The sequence below is a fragment of the Daktulosphaira vitifoliae genome, unplaced genomic scaffold (genome assembly GCF_025091365.1).
Source record: "Daktulosphaira vitifoliae isolate Bord-2020 unplaced genomic scaffold, ASM2509136v1 Scaffold_2, whole genome shotgun sequence".
Lineage (NCBI taxonomy): Eukaryota > Metazoa > Arthropoda > Insecta > Hemiptera > Phylloxeridae > Daktulosphaira > Daktulosphaira vitifoliae.
Window position 1 is genome coordinate 27,642,335 of NW_026099573.1, and position 12,734 is coordinate 27,655,068.

At 43.5% G+C, this 12,734-nt stretch overlaps 1 protein-coding gene across 5 annotated transcripts in view; it reads left to right on the forward strand.

Annotated features, from left to right (window-relative positions):
• The first annotated feature begins 2,569 nt into the window (after positions 1–2,569).
• The window catches only part of LOC126898699 (uncharacterized), a 29,696-nt gene continuing 19,531 nt past the window's right edge, over positions 2,570–12,734 (forward strand). For 2 of the 5 annotated variants that reach the window (XM_050672992.1, XM_050672991.1), the window contains exon 1: positions 2,573–3,563. In XM_050672992.1, the coding sequence (XP_050528949.1) occupies positions 3,386–3,563 (178 nt within the window). In that variant the 5' untranslated portion in view covers positions 2,573–3,385. Of the gene's footprint in view, positions 3,564–12,734 lie in introns of all 5 variants that reach the window. The other 3 variants (XM_050672987.1, XM_050672988.1, XM_050672990.1) reach the window with 3 other exon arrangements.

Here is a 12,734-nt window from a genome sequence, read left to right on the forward strand (position 1 = left end):
ATTTGTCCAGACTTGTGCATAATTATTATTTTTTTGCACATATTTTCAACCCGATATGATAGACGAACTTTTTTATTTATCTTTTTCTCCGAATAACGCGTAATTTTTAATTATTAGATTATTAATTACTATTTCTTGTTATTATAAAAAACACAAACAGTTCAAAATTGTTTTTTTTTTTCAAGTTTATGCGATAATTTTTTATTGAAATATTTCATTAATTATTGTAGTACAATAATATTTTACGATTTTAATGTAAAAAATAGTCGTAGTGTAGATTTTAATTAACGAGTTTAATGTCTATTGTTGTCTATAGTTATAGAGAACAATAGAACGGGCGCGTATGAATAGATGGCTTATGTTTTAAATTTTATAACTACATATATTGCAGGTAAAAATTAGCTAAGAGCTTTTGCGATTTCCGTAAAAACTAGTTTATTAGAGGTTTAATGAAAAAAAAAAGTGTTTCGAGAATTCTAATACAAAAGGAAACGCTTTGGGCCTGTTGCACTATTTTATAAAATGAATTTATGTTGTAAATACCTTTAAATTTAATAACGTTCCTTCATCATAACGTAGGATATTATTATTTTTATTATTATAAAATGCCTACTTTTTTAACGTATCTTTACTGATTATTTTAAATACTTATAACAGTCATATTACAATGCACAATAAAAATGATTCCCTTATATAGAATATTTTTATTATAAATTTACACTATAATATTTTCTATACGATTTTCGAGTGTTTTTCAGAAATACAAGTTTAAAATACACCCATACAATTGAAAATGTTAAAACCTCGTAAAGTTACTCGAAACTAAGAGATACTACATCATACTCGTGTAGTTTTGGAATCGAGAAGAAAAATAATAAAGACATGCAAACATTTTCTAATATTTTATGGCAGTTTTTCGACCGTGCCCACTCGAAACCATAAAGATTTCTATAGTTTATCGAGGGTAAAAGAAAACTTGTTATTTTCCGCAATCCTCAGAAGTAACACATTATTTTGACCGATTGATGTGCTCTGTGTACATAAGAACCCTAACACGGATAATGGTTCGAACTTTTGAAGTGTTTGAAATGTATTGGTTTTCCTTTATTCAGAAACTAAAACAAATAATTTTGCAACGTTAGACACACACATTTGCAGTACACGGGGCCTTACAGTACAGACACGATTAGATGACGGGGTCCAGATAGAAAATATTTTAATTTTCATAAGTATTTTAATTTAATCGATTTTATTTTTTACCTCCGACGCGTATTTAAGAAACGGTTAGTTTTACACTGCCGTTATTTTTTTGTGTGAAACTATGCATGATTACTTCGCTCTACCGGACCGATTTTACTGAACGATACACTTCAAAAGAAACGAGCAACGTCATGTATCCCGAACTAGATACACATAACGTGTCTAGATGATACGTTCAAATCATTAAAATAATTAAAAAATTCCAATTAAAATGATTAGGTAATAATTTTGAAAAACTTCCCTTTAATCCCTGTGCATAAAACAAATGTCATAACAAATTACAGGTGTTATAATACAGTCAATGTTGATATTTTTAGCATTGCTTTATACAAAATGAATTTTTTGAAAACCGAATGAATTTTTTTTTGATAAAACATTAAACATTTGCTGCTTTGACGACAATAATCTAATTATTAACCGAGGTACACGGCGGCGGAGCTTAATAATCAAAACTTTTCAATTTTCGATAATATTCCCAACAACCTACCTATTTTAAATGGAACGTTGGGTTTCGATTTCCACATTGATACAATTTTCGGTTAAAATTGTCTATGATTTTTCTACGTTGACGACCGATTTTTTAATTTTTCGCATATTAACGAAATACTCGCATCGTTCTAAATGATATCAACTTTAAGAATCTTAATGAACTACGGGATTAGAAAAATAACGACTTGTCTTCTAACGAGTAATCGGTCTCTAAAGTCGAAAATCACGTAATTTTAGATAAACATAATAAATTATTTTTTTACAAGTCTTATAAAGACTTGTATAACTTTTGATGCGTCCGTGAGTCACGGCGATAATTAATTAACGTTAATTTTACAAGAGAGTCGTAACATTCGAGCTCGTATGAATGAATTGTTCTTTAACGTACAGTAAAAAACCTCGTAGGTGCTACAGTCGTTTGTATATTTGTTTTGAAAATATTTTTGACGGTTATTAAATCACGACAAAAGCCGTTGTCCTTTAAAAGTTCTAAGTAACGTCCCGCCATTTATTACTGTCGCGGGGTGTTCAAGTCCGCCAAAGTTCGCATTCGTGTGTTTTAATTCGTCCCATTTTGTCATACTCGCTCTCTCCGGTGTCGACCTCGAGGGACAGCGAGTTTTATGCCGAAAACGTCGTACGGCTACGGCGGCAGCGAATGCGCCGGCTCGTCAAGATTTCGGATCGCCGTCTACGAGCGGTGCGAGCTACCCCGGGTTTTCCGAGAACCTGGCAAAGCTACAGCGCCGACGTTACACGACGTCCGCCGACAGGGAGCGCTTACGTTCGGCCGGGCGCTTTCCCTAGGCACCTCGTAGTACGTCGCCGTCGAAACTGCATTGGACTCGGCAGTCAGTCGGTCACGGACGGCAGTAGCAGTACGACTGTCTCGAGTGCGCACACGGTGCGTCGTTGTCCGCCGACGGCCTATTCTGAGTGCAGTTCAAAAGCGTTGGTGCGGTTGATTATTTTTTTCTATGCGTTTTACGTTTTTATAAGCCGGACGTTTTGTTTTCCGATCGCTATCACCCCCCCCCCCCCCCNCCCCCCCCCCCCCCCGAATCGAGTGGGTGTTTAAAATTTTTGTTTGTTTTTCAATCGGTGCCGAGACTATAAATTATACAAACCGTCCCCCTCGCTCGTGGACTGTGTAATTTCAATTTGATTATTTTAGTGGCGTCGTTAACGGCGAGCGGTGCGCTCAGTTGCGAAGAAGAACAAGATATATTATATATATACACATACATTTGAAACGTTTCACTCGCCCCTCGTCGGTCGGAATTAAATATAAAAACGACGAGCCATAAATCGTAGGGCTCTTAATCGCGCGCGCTATTTGCCGACGAGGGTTTCTTCCGCGTTCGCACGTCAACCTCCCGCCGGATTGCACATAACATATTAGACCACGATTAATATACGCGGTGGCAACCCCCCCGCCGATTGATAAGCGTCCACGGCACCGCGAACGTCGAGTGTACAATGAGTGATATCGTCGGCACCCCGTCGGAAGAAAGCGTACGATCCTCCGGTGTCCGAGTCGACGGTATCGTTGTTGTTGCCATCGTCGCACGTGTTGACGGACAACGGCATTCGCGCGTCTTCGACCCTACCGCGCCGCAATAGTAGCAAAATCGTCATGTTGGAAGATTCGGGAGGAGGCGCCCCGGACGGCAGAACCGCCGCCGGACCTAGGAGACCGCGAGCGGTTTCGACCGACGACAAAACGGCGGCAACAGCTTTGCTGGCAATGGCCTGGGCCGTGTTGCTCGTGACCGGAGTCGCCGAAGCCGTACTGTCCACGGCCACGTTTAAAGGTACGTACACCGATCGGGGAAGCCCGTGGGAGTCGAAGGGTTGGATTTCACTTGCGCTCGGACGTGAGCGGCCGGAGCCTCCGCGGAATTGATGTACGTAATGTATTAATGAGATTATTGACCGCGGAGGCCGGCCGAAATCACTGTAGAACCTTGTTTGAATCTATTGAAATAAATAATCATATATGATAAAAATAAATAATAATATACATTTTATATATATATATATATATGAGTGTAAACAGGTATGGTATTCGCGTGTAAACGTATACGTAAAATATAATATATTAACGTTAGTTCACTCGGTTTATTATTTGAGAAGTATTGTTATTGTAAGCAACCCGATACACCGTGGGAGATTAGCGGTGCGGCGGCGGCGGCGGTGGTCACAATATTGTCTTACGCGACACGCATGCCGTTCTTCAGCCGCCGAAGAGAGTCTCTTGTAACACCGATACCCCGACGGACGGGACGGTACATGGTTGGTATTGAATAATATCCCACCTAACCGTTACGTCCCGCGTGTGTTATTACGACTCGGCCGACCATCGACCGTTTGTCCCATCTCTAGAGGCTGGATCGGGTGGAGGGCGGGAACAGACCGAGATCGAGCCCCGTCTTAGAGGTTCTTGACGATCACTCGGCGGTCGCGCAAACGATTTCGGATGTCCCGCCGCTAGTCGCAATTTCGGTGAAGAGTCCGTTTACCTGGGGGGTGTAAAACCAGGCGTCTTACAAATAAAACGTGACCGAAGCTCCGTTACGAGGGTACACGCGATTGCCGTGGACACGACGGGGTTAAGCATAGGGGAGGTCACGTTTGTTTGGACGATTCCGTTTGTTCCGATAACGCGCGACGACGATTTTTGGCAAAGTACGAATAAAAAAATTCTCTATTCCCGTTTCTCGGCAATTCTATTTATAAACGACATTATCGAAGCTACCGCCGCCTCCTCACCGTCAACTAAAATAAATCATCCTGACCACCAATGGCGGTTTATAAATAAAGTCCTGAGCGGAGTACTGAGATTTTACGGATTACCGTCGACCACTCTAAATATGGACACGCCGGCGGCAGTATCTCTTTCGCCGACATCGCTCGTTCGCCATGCTAACACGCGCTGACACAACAACACGCACATATGTTAATAAGACGTTTTTCGTGATAAATTTTCGCTGTGCGAGTTAAATATACATTTTTTGTACGCATAAAGCCGTCGACGGTTGTCCCTAGCGCGCAAATTTTTCACATGATGTCATCCAAACGATATTACTCCGTCCGCGGCCTACTCTATTGCTATTTATATTGGACGGATTCGTCTATATGTAGTTTAGATTAAGCACACACACACACATACACACTCATATATATATATATATATGTGTGTGTATGTGTGCTAGTAAATATATTTATATAGAATTTCAGTTAGGAAACAGGTCAATTGTTGCAAACAATGAGAACAATAGAAACCTGTTTACTTACTTATTAAACTCCCTATATATATATACATTTACTAGCACACATTAACACATCGTAAGAAATGATCCGAAAATTCTCATACGTCGGTGTGACACTATTAATGTACACGTTACTTTTACACACGAGTAGTGAAGTTTTTACGTTAAGTATCTAAAATTCGCACACATTTCATTTTTATCACTATTTATCAACACATTCGCTTTCATTGTATGCGTTAAGCATTTCCACTACACGTACGTAAAAATTCCGACATTTTTTCTTTTTAAAAGTGCACGCACTAACACTGGTACGCACACACGCACAAATATATTTGAGTGGCACATCGAAAGATGTGATGTATGTGAAAGCGGTAGATGTGTGTAAATTGATCGATCGCGGGTTGAACGTGTACAAAAGTGGTCTTTATATAATGTATAGGTTTCGGAGGAAGACTAACACGATAGGTTTTAGAGACGGGTCGGATGGGTTTTTTGTCGACTATTCCACAGGATCTAGCGGCGCACACGCCAGCGCTTAGGCTACACCGTGCGACGGGTGAGATGAAGGGCGAGAGTATGTGTTATGTGAAAAATAGAGTATTTTTCATTCTATTGTGGTGGCGTCCGTGAAACTCGTGAACGCGAGCAAAGTCGTTTTCCCGTGAAAACGACTTTGCTGCTCCGGACGTGCGAATTTTTTTTTTTTTTTTTTTTAACACACCATTTTCAACCGCGTTATCAACCGGAGGTGGATCGGCGTTTTACCGGCGGTAATTAGAAGTTATCAGATGTTTTCCGAACGCAAAACGTGTTCCACGACAGATTTATTATTATTGTCGTTGTTGCTGTCGTTGTCGACGGAATGTTTTCGGTTCGATAATATAATTACGTGCGATGTCGCGGAGGAGCAGGTGGTGTGCAGCTCTACCGTGAGAGAAGGTCCGACCGCGATGACGACGATACGGTACGATGACTCTCCTGGGTACGGGATGCCACTGTCGGACTGTGAACTGTGTGCAAGTGACGCGTGACGAGCGGGACAGCAGAAGGCGCTCTTCGGGAAGGTACATGGTTGTAGGCACACACACAAGAATGGGATACATCGTACAAGAATACGATGTATCCGGTCTCGAACGACAACAGGTGTCTCTATTGCTTTTTTTACCGGTTACTTCCGGACCGCAACGCCGCCCTATAACGCTGGGCGACGAGATCTTGTCCGCGCGATTGATAATAGAATAAACACCGTCGCGATGATCTCCACGCCATAATAGTGCCCGGAGTCGTAGTCGTGTAGTCATTGTAAATTCGTTTGGTATAAAATCGTACACGTTTCGGTTTACTGTACTCTAATTGTTACGAATAAATAGTTTCGACAAAAACGAACGGAATGGACGAACCGTGTCAAAAGTGTCGGTACTGTTTCCACCTCCGATCGACACCGCGTTCTACGATTTCGAACCGATAATACAAGTTTCGGGTAAAAAACGGTGGCGCGAGGTTGTTGTGCGGTTCGCGGGGTATAACGGAAGACCGCAGAGAAGACACTAATGACGCGAAGGCGGTTTTACACCGTCGAGTGTAGCGAAACCGATTGACCGAAACCGCCGCGTAACGTTATGTGTACGCAGATATGAAAATGCGCGTCTTTGTTATTAATTTCTATTTCTATTGGCGTGTTGTTAACAGTAAATAGTCGGGCGGCCGACCGAGTCGGTTGTATCGAATTCACTAAACAATTGCCATCGCAATTCGTATCGATTGCTACTGGAAATGTGGAGCAACAACGCGCTGGTCGAAGAGCGACCGTTTGTGTTTATTTTTTAAACATTTCGAGTGCCGATCTCGTTTGCCGCAGCACTTCACGCGAGTGACGGCAAACACCAATGGACGAGCACTCGCGAAATATGGAGATTTATTATGCTGAAATCGTGTCGCTACACACAAAATAATGCTATTTCAGGGCTTTTAGAAGATATTTTCCAATCGTCTTTTGTCCGCGCGAGCTCAGCGAACGCGGTCACCGCACGATCGAGTGGTTAATATTCATCGATTGTTGTTATCTTGAAGTAAAAAAAAAAAAAATGTCAATTTTAAGATGCACACGTTAGAGAGAACGTATTAGCGAAATTTAAATACTTTATCGTTAAAACGAATAATTGCTGAAAAAAAAGAAAACTCGGCAAATATGTATTAACCGACAAACGAGTGTGTGCAATTGACATTTGTTACATTTAAGTTTGTGTCTGCATTTGATTACGACCGGATATTGTTGTAATCGCGTACGCAGTCCAAACTAGACGGCGTTTTTAATTAAAAACAGACTCCGCCGTTTCGATTTCAACCGAAATGTATCGCGGGGGAGTTCCCACGGTTTAAATAGCTTATGAAATATACTAATCCAAAGCGTTCGCATTCCGGCGTTCGTTAAAAATTCGCCGTTTTAAATGGTTCTTTTTTTTTTTTTAAACTCGATAATATTTCAATTAAATGTTTAAGATTAACAATTTCCCGTTTCTGCGTAATAAATTGCCGTTGTTCATTTGCAATCAGGTACACAATTCGAGAAACTCGACGGTTATTAATAAACATGAGTTTTTATTAAAATATTTCAACCGAGCGTAATTATTATCATCGGTAATCTCGAAACGAAAATAAAATTATGGAAAAAAAATGGCGATTCCTTCCAATGTCGTCGTCGTCGTTGTCGCCGTTATTAAAAAACACGAGGCTCGTCAAACGCCCTACAAACGACGAGTTAATGGAAAAGTTTTTCAACGGTTAAAACGCATACTAAATACACACACACACACGCGCGCGCGCACCGAGACCACTTATATAGATTACATATACAATACGAACAAACGTTAGCACTGTACGTATATATATTAATTAGTATTTTAATAACCCTATCTTCTACTCGACTCGTTTCTCAGGCCCCTTCCATTATTCCGTTCCCCTCGTATTTTAACCATTAGTTTTCCCCCGTATCGCCGCGTATCACTCTACTCACCGCGAGCTGCTTGTTCAAGAGCGTTGTCGTCCGTGAACGATGAACGTTCATCACGACGACGACAATGACAACGGTGATAGTGATGGCGGTGGTAACGCCAATTAAAATATATGTGTATACATATATTGTACATACATATATTATATATACATATATTGTACATACATATACACACACACACACACATATACATACATATACATATATATATATGTGTGTGATATATCTATTATAAATGTTTTACTCGGTCGAGTAAACCAACCGTGTACGATTTTGACCCTCCAGTGTGTGTCGTTTGTTTATGTATATTGCGCTACGTCTTTCCGTCTCGGTACGCTGGAGGTATTCTGTACAGTCGCCCGCCAGTGATTACTTAATACGTTGGTGATTATCGTCGAGAGGACTCCTCGGGTATTGTACGCGGCAATGTGATTAATCACGAAAACAAATGTGGAAAAATTCGTTGTTTTCGTCGTCGCTCGGAATTAAACGCCGCCGAGGAATGCGAGCGGCCGCGTAATCTATCCGAAAAACGATATACTCGAAATATATCCGATACACTCGATGGAGTTTTTGAAAATCGTATGCGCACAACACGTACGGTCGAGAACGACAAGTCCAACGGCAAAGTATCTACTATTTGTAACGTTTATTAGGCGTGTCTCGAGAACGATCGTAACGTAGTCACTACGAACAGAGGGGTGTTTATCGGTCCGTGATTCCGTCGTCACGACGGGGAGGGACACCGACGATCGACTAACGAGAGCAAACGCCACTGTCAGAGGGACTAAAAAAAAACCGCCGTCAGCCGTGTGGCGTATACATGTAATTTACACTATTATTGTTTTACGTGCGCCGAGAAACTCGAAATACGCCGAGCCGCGTTCGCTTCGGGTCTCTCTCGACCATTGCGTGCGACCAACACTAAGAAAACCGCAGTGCCCCCCCCCCCCCCCCCGTTTCCACCCACCGCTCATCTGGTACTTGGGCGTACGACTTTAACGGCGCGGCTTTACTCGAAAGAGTCCGCGCGAGAGCTTTTGTTTTTCACGCGGTGCTCGGGAACCTCGACAAATGCGGGAAAGGCGCGCGGGTGTGCGTTAATGCGTTTTGCCCCTCTGCTCAGGATTTTCGGACCAGTGATTCTTGTGTGAAACGAAACGGCGGTCGAGGAGTACGTCTTGCCGGTCGGATGGCACGCCGGATGTACGGACGGACGTGCACACATATACCCGCCGCATGCACCGGCGGGTGTGTATTATACCTGTACGTACGACGCACTTAGACGTGCACTAGAATAACGTTGCCGAGATCCCACGCGATACGAGGGTTGCGCCTGGAAACGCGTTTCTACGTTGTGTATACGCATTACAAATTAACGCGCTTACCGCGCGGCGAGAGGAGTCGCGGGGTTGGGTTTTCGCGGTGCACCTGTTCTGTGTTGCCGGTCGTTGTAATAACAACACGCTTTCCAAAAACTCGAAACAATAGTTGTTGTAGCGTCGTGAGAACGGGAGCGATGAGCCAAACGGGTGTAGTCATAACGAGGCGGCGGCGGAAACAACGTCGGACCGCTGCCGGTCGCGTTACGCGGAAAAATTTAATAACGAAATTAATAAGAGAAATAAAAAAAACGCGCGACCGAGTTTTTTTTTTTTGATGAAACGGCGCGGAATTATTAATCTCGACGAGCTCTCCTACACGTCGTCGTCTGTGTTGATACACCCCAAAGTCAGATAGCGCGAAGAAATTTCGCTAGTACCACACCTGTAGGGGCGCGCACTCGTTTTGAACCGACGGACAAATAATAAAACCGTCAAAGTAATCGTTTCCTCCTTGTTTAATTAACGTCCCGAGATTCGTGTATAATCGTTCGTTATCCGCTGGCCGGTTAATTTTACTTTGCCCCTCGAGTACAAAAGGTTCGTTTTATAATGCGATGCGCACACCAGCAGATACTGTACACGTAACTCGTACGCGTTACACGTATTCGGCGGTGCTCATAAATTTAATTATTAAAAAACCGTACACGCCGTTTCTGCCGTGAATCGCGATGTAAGTCGATTATGTCGTGTATTTTATTAGCCGTTAAAACAATAAACGGATAATATTCTATACTCGGAATCGTAAAACCAAAACGGTACACACATTAGTTAATTAATTATTTGCAACAATAATTTTAACCTATGCGCGGGGGGTTGACGGCAAATATTACTGTTCGGGCCACTCTACTGCTGAAACCGTCAACCCGACGGTTAGCTCTGTCGCGTGTAAATCAATATTTGCACACACACACACACACACACACACACACAGTCGCGGCTTTATGTTTTTAGCCTTCACCGAAACGCTCTTTATACGACCATTTTGTACATACACGTACACGTGTATGCGAGTCCTTTGAGTTGCAATATAATAATACTTGTACATATGTGTAAAAATATATATTTCTTTTCTATATAAATATATGTATGCGTGTGTATAATAATAATAACAAACTCTCGAATACGAGTTTAATAATGCCTTTGTAGGTATACCCGGTGAATTTGAAAAAAAAATAAAAAGTTTTTTGCAAACCAATTATTATAGTAACAAATGTTCATTTTTGTAATATATAAACGAATCGACAAAAAAAATAAAGAGAAAATAAAGTATTTTGTATATGACATTATTTTACGAGGCGATATGACATCCAGCAGAGTGTCATAACGACGATATTCATAACCGTCTCGAGTGTCGCGGTTGGGTTGACGAAAAATTTGCCATCGAATATTCATTCGGGGCGACTGTCTCGACAACCGCAGCAACCGTACAAAGCGCAAGCCGCACAGTAATACGGTAAAAACCATATGCGGCCGAGTGTGTGTGCGCTAAGCTAAGACGGTGGTGTATATATGTATACGTCCATATTGCTTCGCCGTGTGCCGGATGTTTCAAATAGCTTTTGTGTAGTCCCCTTTAATATAGTTTTACGGATTATAATAACCGAGTACGAACGACCGGCATATCTTTTTGTATTATTAATATAAAAAAAATTACATTATTTTATTTCTGTCGTCAACTCGTGGACGGCCATTTTCATTTGTCGGTTAACCGCTCGATAGAAATCACATTTTTCTTTTTCCACCGGAGTCTTCACGATGACGGGCCATTTCCACCGGCTCAACTTTTGCCGGTACTCGTTCACGGCCGACCGTTTTCCCGGCTCCTCGTCCACTACTACCGCACTACCGCTGTCCGCCGCCCGTTCGGTTTTACTTCTTTGCTCCGCCGGCATACCGTGTCTCAGACTGTGGTGCAATTTCTTGCGTGCGTCCGCCAACTCGTTACGGATGTGCTTTTGCGCGTTCACCAAACTCTCGATCTCCATCTCCCGCCGAGCCGTTACCGTGGTCGTCGAGCGATTCCCCGGACCGTCCGCCGACGTTTTTCCGGTGCCCCCGGACCGCGTTAGGCCAACGCTCTCTTCGTCGTCGAGCTCCGCGATGCCGGACGTGGACCGCCGGCCGTCATCTCCCACCGTCCCGACGTCGTCCGTTTCCAAAGTGTTCGTCGTCCCACCGCCGGTCCGCCATCTCCGATAGCCGAGTTCCACCATCGCGTAATATAGTGCGGCACGCGCGTCCAATTCCATCAACAGTTCGTCTTGAACCCTACGCAAGAGCGGCGCGAGTACCGTCGAGAAAAGCGCGTCGTCTCCGACCGCAGCCACCTGAAACACACACACAATTAGCACTAGTCGAGGACGTCAAGTTGTTGTCGCGCGGCCCACGCGGCCATTAAATAAACGTCACGGTGTCCAGCGGCGTCGGCGACATTCGATCGATAATTGTACACATCTTAAACGACGATACGTATCTCGATGACACTGGACACCTAACGCAATACCCATAATGCAAACCCCTATCACTTCCCCCCTACCAGTGAACACTACGATACCTCTTTGATAGCCAAAGACATTTGTTCGGCGTACAGAGCTCTTCTCAGCGGACACACGGTGTTTGAAAACTCTAGCTTTGGAACCGCCGAACCCGTCTGTATGGTACGGCATATTTTCGGCGGTCGACATCTCAGCTGATGGGCTCTGGCCTTCAACACGTGCTCGGCCAAAGGTCGTCGTAAACCGTTGTCGTTTTCGTCTTTCGGTCGGACGGGGTCGTCCGAGTTTTTGTCTAGTCGGCCACGTTGGAAACGACCACTGTCGTTGTCGTTGTCCGGACCGCGATAATCGAACGGTACGAACGCGTGTTTTTTCAACAACACCCTCTGGCGTTTTCTTTGATCGGCCCAAAAAGTCGTATTCACTATTTTTTCGGCGTTCATCTCGGAAATATTGTGTGCACGGCAACGGCATACGGGCAATGTGCGTGTGTGTCGTGTAATAGAAGAGCAAAAAACAAACAGCAATCTACGGTTGCCGCGGAAACCGGAGACGACAAAATCATATTACGAGGAATACCATCGCCTCGGGACGTCACACGAAAACGCGTATGACACCGGGTAAAACGTGTAAAACCCCGTCCCTACACGATGGAGGGACGGGGTTTTTTTTTAAACCACCACCGCCTCCGAGCGAACGATTATAGTCATTAACATCGCTTTTCCGTTGCTTTTACTACTACGCCGGGTTATCCCGCGCAGTGGTGGTAATTTCCTGCTCGGTACGTTCTCGCGCGTCCAATAATCGAATACATCAACGT